Source organism: Phoenix dactylifera, chromosome 13 (assembly GCF_009389715.1).
Source record: "Phoenix dactylifera cultivar Barhee BC4 chromosome 13, palm_55x_up_171113_PBpolish2nd_filt_p, whole genome shotgun sequence".
In the NCBI taxonomy this organism is placed as follows: Eukaryota; Viridiplantae; Streptophyta; class Magnoliopsida; order Arecales; family Arecaceae; genus Phoenix; species Phoenix dactylifera.
Genome location: NC_052404.1, coordinates 8427931 through 8449714, shown reverse-complemented (window position 1 = coordinate 8449714; position 21784 = coordinate 8427931). Strand labels below are relative to the sequence as shown.

General features: G+C 36.0%; 1 protein-coding gene across 1 annotated transcript; it reads right to left on the bottom strand.

Moving 5' to 3' along the window:
* Nucleotides 1-1036: 1036 nt before the first annotated feature.
* On the bottom strand, nt 1037-20518 carry LOC103709706 (ABC transporter B family member 25, mitochondrial). The gene is made up of 20 exons (XM_008795188.3): nt 19922-20518; nt 19099-19338; nt 17031-17217; nt 16828-16889; nt 13862-13905; nt 12704-12806; nt 12356-12463; nt 12046-12129; nt 11886-11946; nt 9377-9522; nt 8606-8722; nt 7705-7790; nt 6761-6849; nt 6548-6603; nt 5726-5806; nt 4428-4493; nt 4241-4333; nt 3622-3686; nt 2262-2397; nt 1037-1464 (listed from the first exon to the last, which is right to left on the bottom strand). Exons 1-20 carry the CDS (start codon nt 20261-20263, stop codon nt 1324-1326), a joined length of 2307 nt encoding a protein of 768 aa, XP_008793410.1. The 5' UTR covers nt 20264-20518; the 3' UTR covers nt 1037-1323.
* Between the last annotated feature and the right edge of the window lie 1266 nt (nt 20519-21784).

The following is a 21784-nucleotide window of genomic DNA, read 5'->3' as shown; positions in this document are numbered from 1 at the left end:
CTGTAACTATTTTGTGTGAGATCCATGTTTGAATATCGTCTCTGAAGAAATCTCTACGGCCCGCTCATAACAATGCAAAATCTGGGACTACAACTAGCAGGCGACAAGAAGGTTGGTTTATGTGGTATATCTGTTTGTTCGTTTGTTTTTTGATCAATACACCATCACTGATAGGCCCAAATGTTGTAAGAAATGAAACTCACAGCCTATATAGGCTTTTAGATTGCTTATAAAGATTTCTTTTTAGTTTTTTTGGGCAGTTATGGAAGTTCAAAATTGGCAGTGTTACCGAAACGCTGCTAGCATGGTGGTCTGGAAGTTTAGAGTAAATGCTGGAGATGAGTGATCCAAATATGTAATATCAAATTCCTGGAAATATGAACGCTTCCTTAGTCCTGGAATTAAAGTCTTTTTTTTTTATACAAAAATCAAAGCCTCTTAATGTGGTGCTTCAATAATGCAGTTTCTTTCAAGATAATCACCTTTTTAGAATCTTGATACTCTATATTCTCTTAAAACATCTATTTTGAAGAGCGCACAAGATTTGTCTTGAGCATCAGAGTCGTCGACAGCGTCAAGCAAGTCCAAGCTCATGTGTGCCAAGTGAGAAGCAGTTGAATAATCATCTACTTCTCGAATAAATTGAAAAAAAATTTTGAGAATCTTACAGGATCAATTCGCTCTTTGAGAAGAAATCTCTACAAAAGGTTAGCATTATAGTCAAAAGCTCTATTAAGTTGCCATAACCCTCTTGTTAGCATCATGCCCTTTAGGGAGACGCATGCAAATGGTTTCAGAATGTTCATCGCTCGTGGCATGTACGTTGAGCAGCCACGAGAACATAGCTTGGGTCGTTTGCTGAAATGAAACCCTGGTATCAAAGCACCAGGGTATGGCCGGGCTACCTGCAAAAAGATAATCTGACCTCAAATCTCGGTTTAAGAGAAGTCGATGGCTGCTAATTATTGCAGATAGACCCAAGCAAATAGCGGCGAATTTCATCGATCACAGGAATGTTAGTTGCAACTGCGATGTATGAGGTGAACATACTTGATAAAAATATTGCAATAAATGAAGAAAAACTAACAATACATCATTCATGGTCCATCAATTTGCAAAAGCAAATAGCTATTAGCTGCATTCAGACAGCATCAATTACAACGGTCTGAATATAATGTTGCAATGCAGCACATTGGCTTATGTTACAACACCGAACAAATACTTACCCATATAATTCGTTATGTTGTATAAACATAAAAAAATTGTATCTTCACCATCCCCAAGTAGAATTTCGCTTGTATGTTTGGCAATCCAACGCGAGTTTCAAGCTTCGACTTTGACAGCAGCATCCACAGCATCATTGTTGTTCTGTTGGGCCCATAACTGTGCGTATCTTCCTGCCCTTGTCAAGAGAACTTCATGCGCACCCTGTTCCGCTACTTTTCCATTCTCTAAAACAATAATCTGAAAATTCCAAACAAAAGTGAATCACCAGAAGCTAAATTATTGACTCTGCCATGTACAAAGTATTGCTTTCTTGATCCTGTTAAACAGATCATCAAGAGATGAAATAAGGCCGGTCAAAAAAAAAAAATCTTAACATCTAAACAGACCATTAAACAGATTTTACATTCCAGATTCTGTAAATAACATGAAGTGAATTCAGTTTACAGAAGAGAGAGTAAATCTCTGACAATATGCATGGAGCATGTCTAGCACGCATATTATATAAAAGGAGAAAAAAAGGTAGAAGAAGCTTCTCTTTGTCATAAAATTTTTTCATGAATTCTTAAATACTCTTCCCTTTTAATAGCTGTATTTTCCTTGTGTCTCTCTCTAGATCATGTTAAGAGATATACAACCAATGAAAGTGTGCCTACAAAAAAGAGCATGATTTTGACGCTGCTGTTTTCCCATTCCATTCCATTTTATGGCACTGCTTAAAAATGCATGCATTTAAAAGTCTTACACTGAAATTTCAGTTTTACTTATACCAGAAAAGCATGCAACCTTTTAATAAACAACTTTGTTATTCAGACCAAACTTTTAACATGACAATATCAAACCAAAATCAAACTACTGAATGTCGGGCAAGTCTCTAGAAACAGAGCTATCAAATGGAAATACTCTCTCTTGGTAGTGGTTGGATATCAGTTCAGGTTCCATATATAAGAAAACAGCAGTACAGAAAGTCCTATTAGCAAAAGAAAATTGACAAAAAACAGCAAAGCACATTCCTGATCTATAGAAAGTATTGCTACCTCATCACACTGCATTGCAGTAGTTAGCCGATGAGCTATGAAAATCGAAGTCCGATTGTTCGCTAATGTCTTCAATGCATTCAAGATTTCTGCTTCAGTTGTGCTATCAAGTGCACTAGTAGCTTCATCACAAAGCCTGAAACCTCAAAACAGCTCAGTTCACAAGCTTGTCATGGAAAATATTTTTTTCTCATGTAAAAACTGCCATCAGAATTTTGAACTCAACAGAGAGGTTTCCTAGGTCTCATGAACATTGGACTTGAGAACACTTCCAGCATAATGTAAAAGACATCTATTTTTCAAATAGATTCTGAAGTCCGCAAAATTCTACAGCATATGGGGAGTCCGAACTTGGATAAATTCATATTGCCCACTTCAACAGATATATCAGAGCATGCTGGAACACCATCAACATTCAAAAATTCTAAAAGGGAAAAAAGATTCTCAGGTAATTCAAAGCTCCATACATCCTGAGATCACACGGTGCCATGCTTTTCAAACACATGATTGCAGAAAAGCTAAAACTTGGGCTTATCAAGAGATCCAGAAGAAACTAGATGAGCAAACCAATTTAAGCTATCAAAAAACTTCAAAGCAGAAAGAAACTTCCTGTGGAAAGTACCCTTTTGAAAACAGATTAGACAAGTCAGATGAGACGGAAAAAAACAGCCACAAAGAAAATCCTGAATTGGAAGCCTAACCATAATTCTAATCACCATCTTTTACCTAGTCTATATGCGTTCATTTTATGATCAAGATACAATTGATGATTGACTCAAAAAAATGATGCATGTCAAAGTTGGTTGAATTCTTTGGCAAGAAAGGGACCTACCATGAAACCTAGAAGGCCACTTCAAATTTACAGAAACATGTCTTACTGGTTATATCATTTAAGCTCATTCGCTTATAAAGCAACCCCCCCCCCCCTCCCGGCATCTCCCTATACTTCAATTTTTTTAAAGAAAAAATCACTAAAGAGTGTGAATGCAAGATTTGTATAATGAACATTTATACTCCTGAAGCCATAAAGAAAGTGGAAATAGACGTCTCGACGAAGTTAGAAAACTTAATTATTTCAAGGGGACTCGACCATGCTCAGTCAATATATATATATAATTAAATTTTAACAGCTCTTCACTTTTAGCCATAACAAGGGGATCCATAATCTAAATCATATGAAAGAACAACAACAACATATAACCAATATTTTCCGCAAAAATCTCGCAATTAGAAAATTAAGTGATCTTACACACTGAATGTCCAAGTGCATTTAAAGATTGATAACATTAAAATTTGTTGATGCGAGAAAGCAGCATAAAGCTATAGCTGAAACTAGCGGGCATGCAAATCAAACACTCACATAATAGAAGGTGCCTTCAAAAATGCACGAGCAAGTGACACACGCTGCTTTTCTCCACCACTTAACTGTGAAAATACAAGCTTTTCATCAGACGAACTACATCAGAAATGAAATATGGAAAAAGATCTCCTTATTGTCTAGGGCTGTCAAACCAGATTATACAAGTTATGTTACAATATAAGAAGATTCTGATAGACAAAATGTAGCCACAAACATATGAAAGTTCATCTCTAAGTCAAATATCAGTTTAAGAAATCTAAATTCTCAAAAAATTAGACACAAAATTTCAGAAAACCTTATGAGTTATGACACTAGATGCTAAGCATACGAGCACAATGACTGGTTAATCAGATGATATTGGGGAACATTATTTTGAACTCGCATTATAATCTCTTTGAAGAATTTGAGTAAACTTCTTGACAAGAAAGATGTCTAGAATTTGATGTCCAGAGGGCAGCCAACCGAATTCATTCAATGAGATTCCAATCTGTCCACCATTTAAGACAATTTTCTTAAAAAAAATTACTACTTATTGGCTATTGCTTTACATGTGCAACTGTCATCTTTAGCTAAACAGATCTGCTATTCAATAGTTGCTTAGAAAACAGTTATTTCTCACCTTTAGTCCTCGCTCTCCAACAATAGTTGCATACTTCTCTGGAAAATTCATGATTGTATCATGAATAGCTGCATGTCGAGCAGCTTCAAAGACCTAAAGAATACAAAAAATTGTAAAAATTGTCAAGAATCTTACTATTATTTGATGAAATGGTTGCTTGTAGTAATGCTAATTCACCCTAACCAACCTCCTCCTTTGTTGCTGACAACCGGCCATAATGTATATTGTGGAATATCGTATCGTTGAAAAGTACCTGCAGGGATATTATTGGGCATGCAAGGTGAATTACTGAATTGTGTTACCCTGAAGCAAGGTTTAAAATCTTCTGTGAATCCACAAGATAAACTAGCATTACTACAATAAGCACTGGCCATGTGCAGTGCAAATGGTTCATTCAAGAGAAGCATTTTATCGAAGTTTATGATTTGACATAACTTTGTTTGATATAATCTGTCTTATTTTGTCTATTCCTTTGTCTTTTACTCATTTATTAGAGAGCTGGTATGGAGAACATTTAATAAAAGAACAAAGGACATGAGGTACAAGGTCTCACCCACAACACAGTCTCGCACAAACATCCAGCCATGCTGGGTGATTGCACTGTATATAGTAGATATCATTTAGTAAGATAGTGATTTGTAAAAAGACACAGCAATAAAGCACAAATAAGATGTGCATTTATTTTAGACATTTTTTCATTAGTGCTCTCCTTCATTCAAGTATCAGAGGCATCATTTGTCAAAAAAAATGATGGTTCAAATGCCTGTATTTTCTACAAAAGAAACACTCAAACCCTATCTTCCAAAAAAAAGTTTTTTTATCATAATTAAGGGATTCAGCTTTACAGAGCAGATATAACTATTGTTAGACAATGGCAAACAAGGTTCTCATTCTGAAAGCTAACAAAAGGTAACTAAGGAGTGAAGAAAATTGATCCATGTTTCTTCTACCATAACCTGTATAGAGATATTAAGATGACCATTGTATATCTGACAAGGATTGCAGGATTGGTCCAAATACTATCATGAAACCCATGAGAGGAGTTATGATTGATTTCGGAAGATCAATAGTTTCATTAGCATGTATTTCGAAAGCCTTCTGCCACAAAACCAATGATTAACAGACATCTTAACATTGCATGGAAGCATAACCTTCATGCTTGCCTTTTACTGTTCATAGTTACTAATTATCAATGAAGAAGTTAGGAGGCAAAAAGGTGTGGGCATGATGCAATGTGGTTCATGATAATAGAACTTCTTTGTTAACCCTCACAATTTGTAATATTAAAAAGAAACCAACTTATTATGCTGCAAATATCTGTGAGTTCAGTTTCTTTATCTTGCAATGGCACAAATCAAAATAAAGGTTTTGTAATAACGTAAAACATATACAATAATTTAAGAATTTAAAGTTAAAACAACTGCAACATGCATCAAAGAAAAGAAAAACCAAAACAGATAAATAAAATTGCTCGTGGAGACTTACAGTGTCTTGTGGCACAACACCAATACACTTACGAAGACTTTCCATGGTTACCTCTCTTACATCTTGACCATCTATTCGTACCTGATAGGAACAGCAAATTGAGGTTAAAGTAGAGGAGGATAAGTGTAAAACACTAATACTACATCCACCAAAAGTTCGGTGACAAAGATGACTGCAGACTCAAAATTTATGATTGGCAATAGAAATATTTTACACAAGCACAAAATTTTCATATCATTTGGTTCTCAAAGGGTGCAAGATATAAATTTTAGAAAATAGGACTCATTTGATAACAAAACAACAAAATATGCATAAATAGCAATTATATCCCAGTAACAGCTTTAAGTATACTTTCCATTGGAAATTCATTACAAAAAATTGCCATTCGACTTTATGATATTGTTGAGGGAAACAACTAACTATTAAGGAAAGCCATGATAACTTTGCAAATATCAATTTCTTAGTTCAGTGCCTTCTCTGATATGTAATTCCCAAGACTACATGGTGGAGTACCATAAGCAAGAAAGCATAGCTGACAACTTAGAAGCATCAAGCGAAGCTAAAATTCAGCACCATGCTATCTGATGATTAATTATAACGAAAGTTATTTATCTTGTTTTATACAATAATTCATCAACAGAAGTATAAGATAGTAGAAAGCAGAATCTCGCTGCAAGATTAATTAATTTTATATCATAGAAAGTATAAGTTCCTAAATCATAGAAAACAAGATGCAATACTATTTTATGCATGGGAGTGACAAGCATGAAACAGGAAAAATAATATTCATATAGCAGGGGAACAGAAGGTTATGGGTCTTACTGATCCTGAATCTGAATCAAAAAATCTGTAGATCAATCTAAGTATGGTTGACTTCCCTGCACAAATATGTAGGATCAATGTACCAAACATGTCGATATGGAGAAGAGTTTCGATGAGGAAGTTTGTAAACAGTTTATGTATTAAACATTTCATAGCTTAGGACAAAACAATATGCTGCTATATTAGTATGACAAACAAATCAGTATAGTTTACCACTGCCACTGGTTCCAACAATGGCCACACTTTTTCCTGCCGATACAACAAAAGATATTCCATCAAGAATCTTTCGGTCTGTTAGGTATCTGAAATAAAAAGAAACCAATAAAAGATATGTTTGAAAAGGAAATGTTGTTCCATAAAAAATCAACTAAACTCACTTGTGATCCAGCAAAATGAAATGATGACAGTAGCACACTTCAAATTCACAAGTAATTCAAAAATAAATCTTATCTATAAATTATAATCACGATTTAGCATAACTCAAAATGTTAGAAGATAGCCAGCAAGGACCAAAATTTTTGTCTAACTCAGTGTCCAGCATGAACTGGACAAACAGACCAACCCCTAGGTTTGGGAGCATTAGCCTAGCTGTCCTGAGCTGTATTATGTGGCTTACATGCTCGTTCAAGAGCACAGTGCCAGGAGCATTTCTTTTCATTGTAAACAATGCATTAAAGTAAGAAGGTTGACAAAATTGTTTACTGCGTTCTCCTTGTCTCTTTGAATTCTCCTCTTTATTCATATCGTGTAGCACTGATGGAAACTGATGGAGAGTGCTGGCAAAGGAGGGTCCATAGACCTAAGCCCAAGTAAATGGCATAAATCTTGTTGGAAAAGGTCACTTTACATTCCTTGTTATACTAACTAATGTTCAATAAAAAGAACAAATTTGGATTCTAAGAAAGTTTGCATACCACAAAGGATACTACTCTTAATAGGATCATAGAAGAAGTAGTAAAGATGGCCAAAAATGATCAGGATGTGACTAGTTACCTATGGTAATGATTGTTGCTGTACATCATGTTCAACACATGAACAGGAACCAATAAACAAAGTTTTTTTCATCTGTATATCTAAAACTAGAATAATAGGAGGCAAGGGGAATTAAAAGAATACAATATATTGAAATGGATGTGGAGTAGAAAGGACATCTTTACCCAAAATATACATCTTTAAATTCGATGGTTCCTCCTCTAAATTTTAATGGTTCTGCTTTGTGCCCATCTCGTATTTCTGGGGTCTCCTGCAAGTATTTGGATCAGAAATCTTCACTACAGTATGTTCATTTTTCCACAATATTGAGTAGTAAAGTAAACTACTTACAACAGGCTAAAAAAATAATGTAGAACAGAAGATCGAGAGAAGACAACTGAGACTTATTTTGCCTTGAAGCGAGGGAAGGAAACAGAAAAAAAAAAAAAAAGACAAACAATACTTGTACAATTTTAGTTGTTTTGAGCAAATACAAAGATCAGATTTGAGGACTATGATTATACACTGTCAGATATACCAGAATTAACACTTACAATAAAATACATGATAATGCACTTAAATGGAATAAATATCATGATCATGTTCACTACCCTAATAAACAGATACCCCTGTTTCCCAGTTTTAGTGTTTCCTTTGGTAAAGACTACTGCATTATATGATTCAAATTCTAACTATGCAGAGAGAGTAAAATATTCAACAGCCTTACAACCATAACAATAACAGATATTAACTCAAATACTTAAAAGCAACACAATCATAACCATAATAGAAATTATTATATTAACTCATTAACCAGACATCAATTACTTAAAGGTTCGTATGGAGAAAAATTTCAAATTTCCAGGTCTAAGAAGTAGGCAAAAAGACTTCAGGCTACAAATTCCTCACTTTTTTCCTGTGAAATTGAGTATGCACAATAGAATAATACAATTTTTTTATGTGGCTGACATCCATTTTGACATGACGTAGTTTCCAAATTTGTGAATTCGGAAAGGTTAATCAATTGAAGCAATTTAACTTTTGCAAAAACAAGAAAACACTTATAATAATTGTCACGAAATATACCTCAAGCAATTGAAACAGGGACTTCATGTCAATAAGGCTCTGCCTTGTTTCACGATACACGCTTCCAAGGAAATTAAGAGGTAAAGACAGCTGGAAGAGAAGCCCATTAACCATAACCTGAAAAGTTCCAGAGGAATTTCTAGAATCACATATTTCTGAATGAACCGTAATCAGTGAAAAATAACACACTACATATATTAATTGAGAAAACAATAAATCAATGTTTGCTATCACAGATGATAATATTCCTTTCAGAAAACAACATGGAGGCATCATATCACATGTAGTTGCCCATTTAAGCATCCTGTAACAAACAGAGGGATTTAACTAAGCAAAAAACAGTTTGAACATTACTTGTTCAGGCATCTTCAGTTTTATTACACATCAAAAAGAATAAATTATCTGATAATTATAATTAATCAGATAAGAGTAGATAATCATCAAGTAAAATATGTCTGTAGATCCTTCTTGTGCATGGTATTTAATCTAAACTTTCATGTTATTTTGTCTAAAAGGTTAAAGCTCATATAAGTCTTTGAAAATTAAAAATTATTTGATATAATATAACATATGGCAATAGAAAAGAAACTCAAAACTATCTTAGGAATTTACTTCTCCATATGATATTGTGCAGCAAAGCAAAATCTTTATCATCTGCAGACGCAAGAATTTACTTCTCACAGCAGAATGATTTTAAATGATTGCAATGCAGGTGATGCAATCAAAAGCATATACAAATCAAAGTTGAGACCAGCTAAAAGAGCAACTTACCAAGTCGCCAACTGTCATTGCACCATTCATAATTCCATATGAACATAAAACCATTGCTGTTGATAAAGCCGTGCTAAATATAACATTTTGGCCGAAGTTCAAAAGAGCAAGGCTACTTTGAGTTTTCAATGCAGCATCCTCATACCCTGAGAAATAGCATTCCCTCAGACAGATTAGCTAATATAACAAATAACAATAAAGGACAAAAAGATAATCAAGATTATAAAGCACCAAAGTTGTTGCTGAAATTCTTAAAACTTGTGGTAGATAAAATTTTAGGTTGGCAAAGAAAACTGTATTATGGCAACAAAAAGGAACTAAAAAACAAATTTCATAATTCTTATTCATCTATGCAAAACTAATATCTGGCCTGTGCAGGTATTAGCCAATTTAAGAATATATTGAGCCTGGCAAACCCAAATCTCCAGTTACATAGATAACACACATGATTGCTGACAGATTATTCATTAAGATTACTTTCCAAAATGAAGCAGTAGGTACTTTTTGACTCACAACTTGGAAGCCCCCAGCAAAGATTCAACCAAATCCATGCAAGGGAACCATTAACTCAGTGTCTGGATCATCCATCTAATAGCATCCTTTCAACTCCCTATCTTTCTTATCTTTCAATGAGGATCTTGCTAAGAATAAGGAATAGTTTCAATTTTAGAAGAGAGCAACAAAAAGGCTCTCTGTTTAGGCTCAGCACTTCAAATTTCAACTTCCAAAACTAGTTATGGAAACTGTTGAAGACTTGATTACAGCATGCTTGGTGCACAACAATGAAGTGGTTACCAGTCTGAAGCTAGACACTTATTTTTATCATGCAAGACATAGACAAAGCCTTCAAACTAGCACTTCGTGAAAGGGATCAACTGGCTAATTATTTATTAAGTCTAAGCCATTGAAACCTCTGGAGCCACACCTGAATTAGATGACTTTACAAAATAAGATAACTCCACTCACCTAACATGACTACTAGCAACCACCGTACCAAGGAGGAATAAGAAAGAGGAAATGAGGCATCAAAAGTCATAAGACTCAAGTTAACCCGCGCCATTCCAGCGCACCCGCGCGGTTCCGCGCGCACGAGCATGCTTCCCCGTGTGGTCCCCCTGCCCTGCACGATGCTGCGCGGTGGGCGCGCTTCCCAAAGCGTGGGCACGCCCCCCCCCGGAGCGCCCTTCCCCACGCGTTTCACATGCTTCCCTGCGCCCCGCACATGAGCGCGCTTCCCCATGCGCTGCCCCGTGCGCCCACGAACCAGACCAGTTCACACCGATACACCTTTGTACCGCTCGGTTCCGGCCCATTTTCCACTACTATACCGAACCGGCCAGGACCGAACCGGTATGGTACAGGCTGAACCAGCCGATACGGGCCAATTCAGCATACCATGCTGAAGAGTTCTTTTAGAGGATTCCATGGGTCATGAACATATGCATTAACAAAATCAAGATATCCTTTACCCACAATACTGCCCATTAATGAGCATACTATACCGACCTGATAAGGTACCGATACGATATGGGGGCTCGATATACTACTATACTGATAATGGCATGTTTCTAGAGGTCATACCGATCTGACCCATACTGGTAAGTTTCCTATACAGGTCCAATACTAAGACTAAAAACCGTGGACAAAAACAAGCTTACACATGCGGTCAGGTTCATTGAACTTGTAGGTCAAGACATTAGATGGCACTCATCTCATCAAGGTTTTTTATTCTAGCTAGTTTCAACAAAGATAAAAGAAAAAAGTGTGTGAAATGAATCATAGCACTAGAACAAGCAGCTATATTTCAAGCCATGGGTCCTTGATGGACCCAAAGACAATTGTGCCAAGGTTCTCATATGCAAAAATAATGATGAACCTTGTCTAAACTATATTCATTCTAACATGGGGAGAGCTATCTTACCAACAAGAACATCCACTCATGAGCATCTCATTTTTCTAACATGGGCATATCAGCAAGTAATAACAAGAAACCTATGAAATAATTCAGTGTGCATACAGTCAGTATAAGGAAATGGGCTTCAAGAAACCTCAGTGTAGACCCTAACAACTGGAACACTAGTAACAAAGAAACTGGTTTTCACATTTGTCGCTGCTCACATTCAATAGGCATGTCTTCTTGTGTTTTAATCATCATACCTTATAGAATTTTATGCTATGTTTTATGCAATAAAAGTTAACCGCATATGGATCCTCAGATTTTCTCTTCATGCAAATGATTTTCATCAATTTCTAATGCAAAGAAAAATAGTCAGTGGACTTCTTCTCATGGAGTCATTTCAAGGAGATTTTTTTTTTTTGCTTAAATTTCATTCTATCACCTTTTGCGATAGTGATGAAATAAAATGCATGCCATGGAATTCTAGGCTAGGTGATTCACTATCTTTCAACACAGACAAATTACATAGCATGGCAAAGCAGAAAGTGATATCTATGGCATATCCTCATCAGAGCACCCTTCTCTTGAAAAAAATCTAAGATCTCAACTCACTCTTCAGATATGTGTCATATTTTTCAGCTTCAAATGATTCATTGTTGAAATACTTGACAGTCTGGATATAGCAAAAGAAAAGATATTAAAAAATAATCAGACTAAAAGTGAGAAAAACCAATAATGGAACCAGTAAGCAAATAGACATCAACAAGCTGACCTCATAATTTAACAGTGAGTCAATTGCTCTGGTACTCGCATCATTATCAGCTTTATTCATGGCTTGGCGGAATTTAGTTCGCCACTGTCATGAAGAAGAAAAGCTGCTTATAGAAAATAGCATCAACAAACAACTTCAAATTTCCAGAAGCAACTGTTGAGTGTTAGTAAAAGAATATTTCAAAAAAAAAAGTCATCATCAAATATTTACGAAGAGTAGAACAAGCTAAAAGGATAATGGAATGGAAAACAGAAGAAATTTGAAAGAAAACCATGAAAAAAGGTAGCAGGTTATGATCGAAGAATTGCACCTGTGTCACAATCAGAGTGAAAGCAATATATGCAGCAACAGAAAGTGAAGTGATCCAAGCAAAAGTAGCTCCAAACTTGTATGCAAGAATACCAGACACCATAGCTATCTGGAAAAAGAATAGAAAAGCCATGAAAAAGGATGAAATGGTACATAACTAAAGAAGCTAGAGTACAGAATAAAAGGTGCAGTAGTCCAGGCAATCAGGAGTTCCACTAAATCAAGACAAGCTCAGGAAAGGAGGAACTTAGGAAGTACATAATTTCTACACTACAAAGTTTTCTAGTCAGTAGAACCAAAATATCTTCAACAATATGCAGGCTAATCTTAAACAATAACTAGTTCATACCTCTAGTATAGTGGGTACAACATTGAATACCATTGATGAAAGAATAAAGTTTATTGCACGGCTACCTCGATCAATTATGCGATTCAGTGCACCTGTTTGCCGGCTGGATATAAAAACACACAGAAAGGCCAAAAAAGTTGTCAAGAATTAGCTTTTCTAAGTCCCATAAAGTGTTTCTGATAAAATTTTTGATTACTTCATTTATAATCCAATCATTGCTACAAATCAATAATATTTTGCTTGAGATCATGAAGCTGTTTTGATTGCCTCTCGATTCTTCAGCATCTCTAATGGAACTAGCAGCAAAATTTTCGAAATATTCAAAATATTCAAAAGGATTTTTGAGACTTGTTCTATGTCACATCAAATTCTTCAAGAACCTGGCCCCTTCCAATAAGAATTTTTTTATTTCATTTCTTAATTTTATGCAGGTTTATTATATCTCATGCACCTAGCTATCTCATAAGCAGTCTACTTTGACTCTTGGTGTATGACTTCGAAGCACTTCTCTACCATTTTTCATAATTATGCGATATCTACTTTTAACAGAGCTAAAAGTTCTAAATTTTAAAATAATATTCTTTATGCCTAAACTAATCTATACAGCATATAGTAAGTATCATAACAAATACTGGATTACCTCCAGTAGTTCTTGTGGTGCTACATAGATCAATCAGCCTTGAAGATGCAATAAAGATCCCAAAATGTGAGTTATTAACATCCAAAGGATTTCTATAGAATTTTACACCAGCAATTTGTTTCTTAGTTTTGTACGATTACCATTGTTTCTTCTCAAATTAAAAAGTTAAATATACAACAAAAATTCATTAAAATGATTTATGTTAATCAGTTTTAGCTGAGGTAACACTAATGAAATTGTTTGCATTCCTCTGTTCACCCACTACCATATAACATTGATGACACATCGTAGACATTGAATATCCATGCAAAAATCTCATGCCATTTTATGACTATTAGATCTGAATAAGTCATAAGACAAGATTCCATAACAGGTGCATAGAAGGAATTATAGAGATACCTCTACCAATTAATTATGAAGCATGTAAGCCAATGGTGTCTTGACATTAGCATTGTTAAGTGATATCATCAATACTATCTTTCTGCAGAAATGGACTGGCCCAGAATTCTAAACAATACCTTAAATGATATCGAAGGTCAAGATCATGCAAGTGCGAGAACACCTGCAAAAGAAGGTGTAAATTTCGTAAATATAAACAAAATAAAATTCTTGCAATAAAACCAAGACAATGGGGGCTTTGGATTATATATAAGGGACCCATGATGATATGGAAACCAAAGATGAATGTTAGTTATTTATTATTCTGCAAAACTATGCTTACACAAAAGTAGGAAATAGTCTCGCAAACAACCGGATAATATGTTAAGAATTTGAAAATACCTATAATACCGGATTTAACGTACCATTTTACAGCTAAAATCATATTATGGATGCAAGTTCTTCGGAAAGTGAAAACTGTGCAACATTATTAGACTATAATAGCTCATATATTATGATCCTGAAAGAAGAATAAGTAAAATAAAAACAGAAGTTATGATACCTCAAGCATAATGATTATGAGACAATTGTATCAAGCCAAGAAAGTGAAAAAAAAAAGCAGGGGGGTTCAAGCTGTCATAAAGTAATATGGCACTGCATAGTTCTCAATCTTTCCACAGTGATTTTCCATATCCCTAGAGGATGAAGTTTATATGCATTCTTGGTGAGCAAGATGATCAATACCCCGGTAGGGGTCAGGCAAGATTGTAGTTAATTATAAGATAAAGTGGTGTGTTTCCTTCTCGTGCCTATTTAACTTCTCCATCTGATTTTTTTTATTTTTTTTTTTGGTCAAAAATAGGAGGGGAGGGGGAGGGACCAGCCCACCCGCGTAGCAACCCCATTACTGAGCCCCCCTTCCACTAGGGAATGTTCGATACAGGTCGCAGGTTTCGCGTGCCTTCCCCGACCCGTGGGCTCACCCCACTGGGTTCACCGCCTCACGTGTGGGTACGTCACCCCAGTGCCACCTTGGTACAAGTGGAAGGAAAGCATAACCGCCAACAAGCCAGCCGGGCGTGGGGCATCCGGTCCCCTAATTTAATCGACGCCCGTGCGTTTCGAACCCGGGCAACTTGGGCGGAATTATCGCCCCCTTACCACCAGGCTACTACCTTGGTGGCAACTTCTCCATCTGATTACTACTTGATCCTTTTAATATGCATGTAGCAACTAAAATCAACCATATTATACTAGCGTTTGGGGGGTTAGCTTTATAAATCCTTTTTTATCATTCATTTATATCTAAGTGTTACTTCCATTTTTAGCACAAGGCGATGAGTTTAAAAAATTTGGCACAGTTACCATTCAAATCAATTTAGGTCTTCTACTCAGTATTTCTTAGATATGTCAGTCTTCATGATGAGTTTTGACAAGCCAATATTTTTATGGCCACATAGACACAGGCAGTCAGTCACAACACTTCTTGGGACCACGAAGACCATGGTATGTTGAACCGGCCCTCACCGGCCGGTTCAACCCGTACCGGACCAGTCCAGTACAGTGGTAGAAAACGGTTCCGACCTCAAAGAGGCCGCAACCGAACAGTACAGAGGCGTATCGGTGCGAACCGGACCAGTTCGCACCGGTACAAGTCCGGTACTGCATTGTACCGATGGTTCGCACCGGTACGCGGGCACGCGGCAAAGCGCCCGCGAGCTGGGAAGCGCGACGGCGAGCGCGGCATCGCGGGGGAACTACGTGGGCACGCGCCCGCGCGCTCGGAACCGTGTAGACCAGTTCGCATACCAAATCGGTTCGGATCTCCACCGGTCACCGATCAATACCGATTCGGCGTACCATGACGAAGACAGTGTATCCCTACATTAGCTAGAAGTGCTGGCATATGTCAACTTTTTGGAGTGCCCTGCAATATGTCTAAAATATGAACACATTTGTACTAAAGTCCTATAGTTTCTTTTTTTCAATTGAAGCATGACATAAAATGCAAGTATTCGTTTTCACAAGTACTATTGATTAGTGAACTTAGTCTAGAAGTAAAAAATTTATATATATGTACATGCATACATACATAAATTTCTTACTAGAATAATTGTACTGTATACAAGTGACCTTGTATTGAGTTTTTTAAAGGTTGCAATGCAGGGCACTTGGAAAACTGAAATCTTGCACTCATGCCAAGTGTAAAGTTGTTTCTAATCCTTTCTAGAACATCTAAATAGAGCTATGACCGTCTCCTCATTCCTTGTATTAAATATTTGTTGCTCATCCATTTATTACATTAATCATCTCCCCACCAGTATTCTCAATAGAGGCAACTCCTATGATACGTACTACGCATTTATCTATCACTGCAACTTCTTAATCTTTACCAAGCACTCAGCTTACCATTTTAATATCGTCAAGACTCATCCAAAAAGCAAGATACACTTCACCAGCGTAACTTAAGACCCAAATTGACAATTTTAGCCTGGTTTTTTTAAGTGTTAAAAGGCATGTAATTATTTAAAGAACTCAACTTCATCCAACTCGTAGTTATTTTGAGTATGGATTTCCGCATGAATACGTCATGACTCTAACAAGAAACTGTAAGGTAATAATGCAAAATTATGCCTATAAATAAAAGTATAAAATGATTGTCCAAGTACCTCTAACCACCTTAATGCACTGAGATGAATTGTTAAAGAGAATACTATCAATGGAACTGGGAAGGCAATCTCCCTGGAGTTTCAAATCATGGAAACAATGGGAAAGGACACAACTGAGGTAGTTAGACTAAATCAATGAGACAGCATATTTTTATTGATTCTGAACAAAATGTACGACATCTCGACATTATTGGACTGCAACAATAACTATGACACATGAGGGCTGTTGTCCTCTGCAAGATGGAATTTTATTTCACTTGCTGGAGACTTTGTTTTAAAAAGAGAAGAAAAATCATATAATTCTAAACACCCAGTGGCAATAAATTATAAGGATTTAGATAGAGTCGAGTATAAAAAATGTCCAACTAGCACCACTGATTCAAATAATACCAGCCAATGGAAAAAGAAAAGTAGAGGTACCGAAGAAGAAGATTTACCTTTCTAGAAACGGTACGAATAGCTCTTAATGCTACCTTGGAAAATATAGCATTTCGCAGTTCTGTCAAAAGACAATTGACCATAGGTTGTTTTAGACATCATATATTAAATAGAAGAATAGACACTGACAACATGAACATAGTATAAGAGAATAGAAATAGAAAGGTTTGACAAATATTAATAATCATATTGCATAAATTACCATTGCAAGCTGATGCCCCAGTACGCGCTATTCCATATCCAATTAGAACAGCAGCTGGGCTCACAAAAAGAGCCAAAAGAGTGGAATTAGTATCAGAAAAGGATGCCATCGCATTATCAGAACCAGTGATTGCTGAGAGCCAATCCACAGCAAGCTTGAAAAAGAATGGTACTTGAACATTTATAACCTAATATTGATTACAGGTCAAAAAGTCAGATAAATTACGAGAATGCTTAATAAATTCAATCTGAGGAATATGGCACTTGCACAAATAACCAGTCCATGGTTAAACATTTAGAAACCAACTTTAAAAGGACATATTTCATGGTTATATGACACTATAAGACAACACTCACTTATTAAGATTAAAACAGAGAGTTGATGTAGAATCTTGCTCACAGAATTTCAACCATATCCTTTTGATTTCAAATATATGTGCCATTTAAATTGAAAATCCAGATGATAAACACATTTATAACATGTATCATGCTTAGAAATTAAAAACTAAATGTTAGTGAAATTTTGTATTTATGCATTGTGGTCATAAAATGGATTAGTATCTCTAGATTTTGGTCCTAGACAGGAGGGAGGAGAAAAAAGACAAGGGAAGCAACTTCAGGAAGAATAGGCCTTATCAAAGTCGGCATTTTGGTCCCTAGACACCTAAAGGTTGCAAGAACAAGAATGTAGTTCAAAATTTTAGAAGAAAATAAACCAATACTTCAGATTTGTAGGGACGAGGAAGCCCCACCCATAGAGGTTTTAAAAATTCAAAAAAAAAAAGAAAAAAACTAAGAGCAAGGTTTTATATACCATGGAACAGAGCCATCGCAGTAGAACAAGACACCCCACGTCCTGACACTCGGGACAGTGGGATGTAAATCATCAACATTAGTACATAACCTTGACAACCTTATGGTTTTGGACTTTACGGATCAGCTAACTACAAGTTGCTGCATTTCGGCAAAATGTTTTGCCAAAAGTATGACAATAGAGAGGGGTGATGTTAAGGGTGATCAGAAAGAGGAGGTTGGAATTCTCGTAACACTTTTGAAGTTGGTAATGGCGGCATGGATAGTGATTACTACTACTATATCATGAAATCACACTGTAAACAATGAATGGATAACATAATTAAGTTAAATTATACACACAATTGTAGGGGAAAAAAATCAGTTAGTGAGAGTGAGAAAAATGCATAAATAGGCTTAAGAAAAATATTAACAAATAAACTATATAATGCACCTTATGTACAGATTAATCAATAAAAAAACAATACAAAATGGCAAGTACATTAAACACCCACATGTAGGAAAAATGGAATATATATACTAACATAGTCTTAAGAAACCCTAATTTTCCAAACATGAGAAAGGAAAAGCAATATGGGAATAAGCCAACCATGACAACAGAATTAAGTGATTGCAAAGAATTTTTAATTATTTCACTATCAGAGATTGGAAGAAACATTAGACACATGTTAGTGACTGATGTAGAACAATTAGAGGAAGAATTTGAGTCATTAGGATCGATTGAAAGTGAGCCAAGACTAGAGTTATGGTTCGCTGATATTGCTTGAAAAGTTCTAGAATTTACACGTATGACATTTATTAGTTCACAGGCTAGGTCGTCTTTTGTTTGCTTTGGGGTGTTTTTCTTAGTTTGAGTCTGTATTAGTGTGAAGTAAGGGAGAGTTCACACGAGAGTCCACAAGCTAGGAGTGTTATCATGACCAGAATAGAAGTTTGAGTGTCTCAAGGAAATAGGAGTACAGCCGTTAAGTCTATATAAAGAGGGTTGAAGGATTGTAATAAAATTACTCTAGTTAATGTTCTTTCTATTCAACATGCCTTTGTCACGAGGCCCATAGACATGGTGATTTCTTTGTGATCCTTTGAGAGGATACTAATCCTCTTTCAATCTCCATGTCTGTGCTGCATTAGTGATACCCCTAAAAAGCCCGGTGTAATATAACTTTCATATGAAGTGCTCGTTACCAACACCAACATAGAGAAACTGATAAAAAAAGAAGTGAACAATAAAACACAGCCTAAAACTTTGTCCTCACCTTTGCCCCAACAAGAAGTCCCAATGCCATCAATACCCTAAACCGGAACTCAATATTATCTTTCAACCACAAGTACTTCGCAAGAGTACGCAGGATTGTCATGTCTGCAATTTGTTCATCTGCAGATTCCTTTTTGGTCACATCATTCTGTATCTTATTCCCAGCTCCACCAAGTCTCTTTGTTGCTTCTATCTCACTAGCAGATGTTGAGAACAATGCACGACTTCTTTGCAAATATCCCTGCAAAGAAGAGAATGGATGTTAACTGGTCTCTGGATCTCATACAAACCAAACAGCATTTGTTATCTGAAAGTAGAAAATAAAAAGAACCACTAGTCCAATGATAGATCAGCCTGATCAGCACCCCCCCCCCCCCCCCCCCCCCAAAAAAAAAAAAAAAAAAAAAAATTCTTGTTTTTAGGAAAATTTCAGATGGCATCGATGTTGAAAGCTCTCAGGGTAAGACTTATGACCAAGGGCCGACCAACATAACCGGAGAACATTTATAAAAAAAATATGTATCAAAAAAAACTTTGTTCTCCTGGTTACCCTAAATCAAATTCTTAACTACTATACCAATAACTAAAAGCAAGCTACTTCACAGCACAGACCTACTAGTTCCTAACAATTATATTCATACTAAAAAAAGTTGAAATCCAAGGTTAATCTTTTACAATGCAAATGCTATTAAAATGTAGCATGTGAAGTATTATCTCATGAAAACTTTCAAGATCAAAACCTCGGAGCAGTTCAGAATGTCCGCGCTAGTTATCTACAGTAATATAAAGAGGCAGAAAAAAAAAAGAAAGAACTGAAGTATTACGAAGTCTCTAAGAAGCCTATTCCCTATCGGCGGAGAAGAATCCGATAGAAAACAACGCATGCGTCCAAAGGAGCTGCTCTTTCTCATTACATCCACCCGACTACGATCGGAGAGCGGAATTTCTCCTGCAAGCAGAGTGCTCGCGCTCTTCAACGCTCCAACTCTATCGTCTCGAAACTCCCTGCTTCCTTTCTCACAGAGAGCGCGACCAGAGATCAGAGAGCGATCCAACCGGCAGATCAACGGGTCAAGATTCCGAGAGATGCTGGGGCGGCCGCCGGTTAGCTTCCCTCCGCATTGCAACAGCCGGCAAGCGCCGCGGCACCTCGAGACAGCTCTCATCGTCGCCGGTCCGGGATCGCAACTCCCCGGGGCGATCAAGAACGGCGAAATCGTACAGGATAGAGGCTAGATTCCTCCCGGAGCGATCGATGAGGATGACTTGACCATCGGCGGACCAGACTCGAAGAAAGCGACGCTCTTGAGGGGTGAGCCAAACCCTAGAACCGAGGAGAGGGGCCAGGAACAGGGCTCGAGCACTCGAACGGGAGAAGGAAACCAGAGCGAGGGTTTACCTCCTTGTCAATTTAGTTTCTTTTTATTTATTTGCTGAGATTTAAATGCGTTTGGGAGTGCGGACCCCGGAGACGATTCGCCGTACGCGGTCGCAAGTCGGGGGCGGAGATTTTTTGGGTTTTTTTAATGAATATCTTTCTGAAATTTAAATTTAGGTGAATATTCTCTCCAAATTTATATTTAATTCTGTATTCCCATAAAATACTATTTTTATAAATACTCTTGATATAACAGTCCTTTTAACACTGATAATAAAAATCATATTTATTTTAATTAAAAATAAAATATAATTTTAAAATTATTTTTTTGTCTTCCATCGCGATTGCCTTATAAATATTTTTTTATACATCTATCTATTAAAAATATTTTAGTCATTTTAATTTAAAACTATTATTTTTTTAACGGCATTAGATGGTGTAAGTATATATACAAAAGTAAGGATAAAAAAGAATAGAATAGCAAAACAAGTGTTTTATAAAGGTATATATGCAGATATCAATTTAGGAGGATATTTATTAAAAAACCCATCTTTTTATCAGGTCTGACCTTCGACTTATGTCCACTGATTAAAAAAAATTGTTACTTAGGAGTTTTGAAAAAAATAAAAAAATGGTATCTAACACAGAAAATATATTTGATTATCATATTTCTATTTTTTATTTTTTAAATTATTTTTTATTTTGAAAAATAAAAAAATTTAATTAAAATTTTTTTGAAAGTAGATTTTCACCGTTTTCAACTCCGTCGCCTCCGTCCAAACACACCGACTCTTCAAGATTCATGGGCCATCTTTTCGTCTAATGCCTAGCTATCTTTTATCTCTGACCATATCTCCCGTCTCGTTATCGGCCTCACCCCTATCATGATTGGATATCAAACTTTATTTTCTCTTTCTCGTCACCGGCCATGCTCCTATTTATAAAAAATAAAAACTAAAAAATTAAATATATTTTTCTATTATCAAAAAGTTAAAAAAATAAAAATAAATTTCTGTTTTCAAATATTTTTTAGAAAAAGATGACATAATGCCAAGCGGCAACCTAAATTTTGGTGCAAGGTGCATGGTTTATTCATCTCAACATTCAAAACTTTTTTCTCCTTTTACATTTATTCTATAGGGTGACTCGTCAGAGAGAAGCACGCAACATTCAAGTCCTCATTCTGAACTCTCCAAAGTAGTAATATGATTCATGATTTGTTTTTTACAAACACCGTTTTCTATTTTACTTCACATTAAAAATCATTTAAATATTGATTTCATAGAAAAAGATTGGATTTACTTTTATA

Bases quoted from the DNA above. Each gene is read 5' to 3' on its own strand.
- LOC103709706 (XM_008795188.3), bottom strand. From the start codon at position 20,263: ATGAGAGCTGTCTCGAGGTGCCGCGGCGCTTGCCGGCTGTTGCAATGC. The intron at 7,791-8,605 runs GTATATTTCGTG...AAATACTTGCAG, and splicing joins CCCTGTTTCAATTGCTTGAG to GAGACCCCAGAAATACGAGA. The intron at 4,494-5,725 runs GTAAGTCTCCAC...ATATCCCTGCAG, and splicing joins GTGTTGTGCCACAAGACACT to GTACTTTTCAACGATACGAT.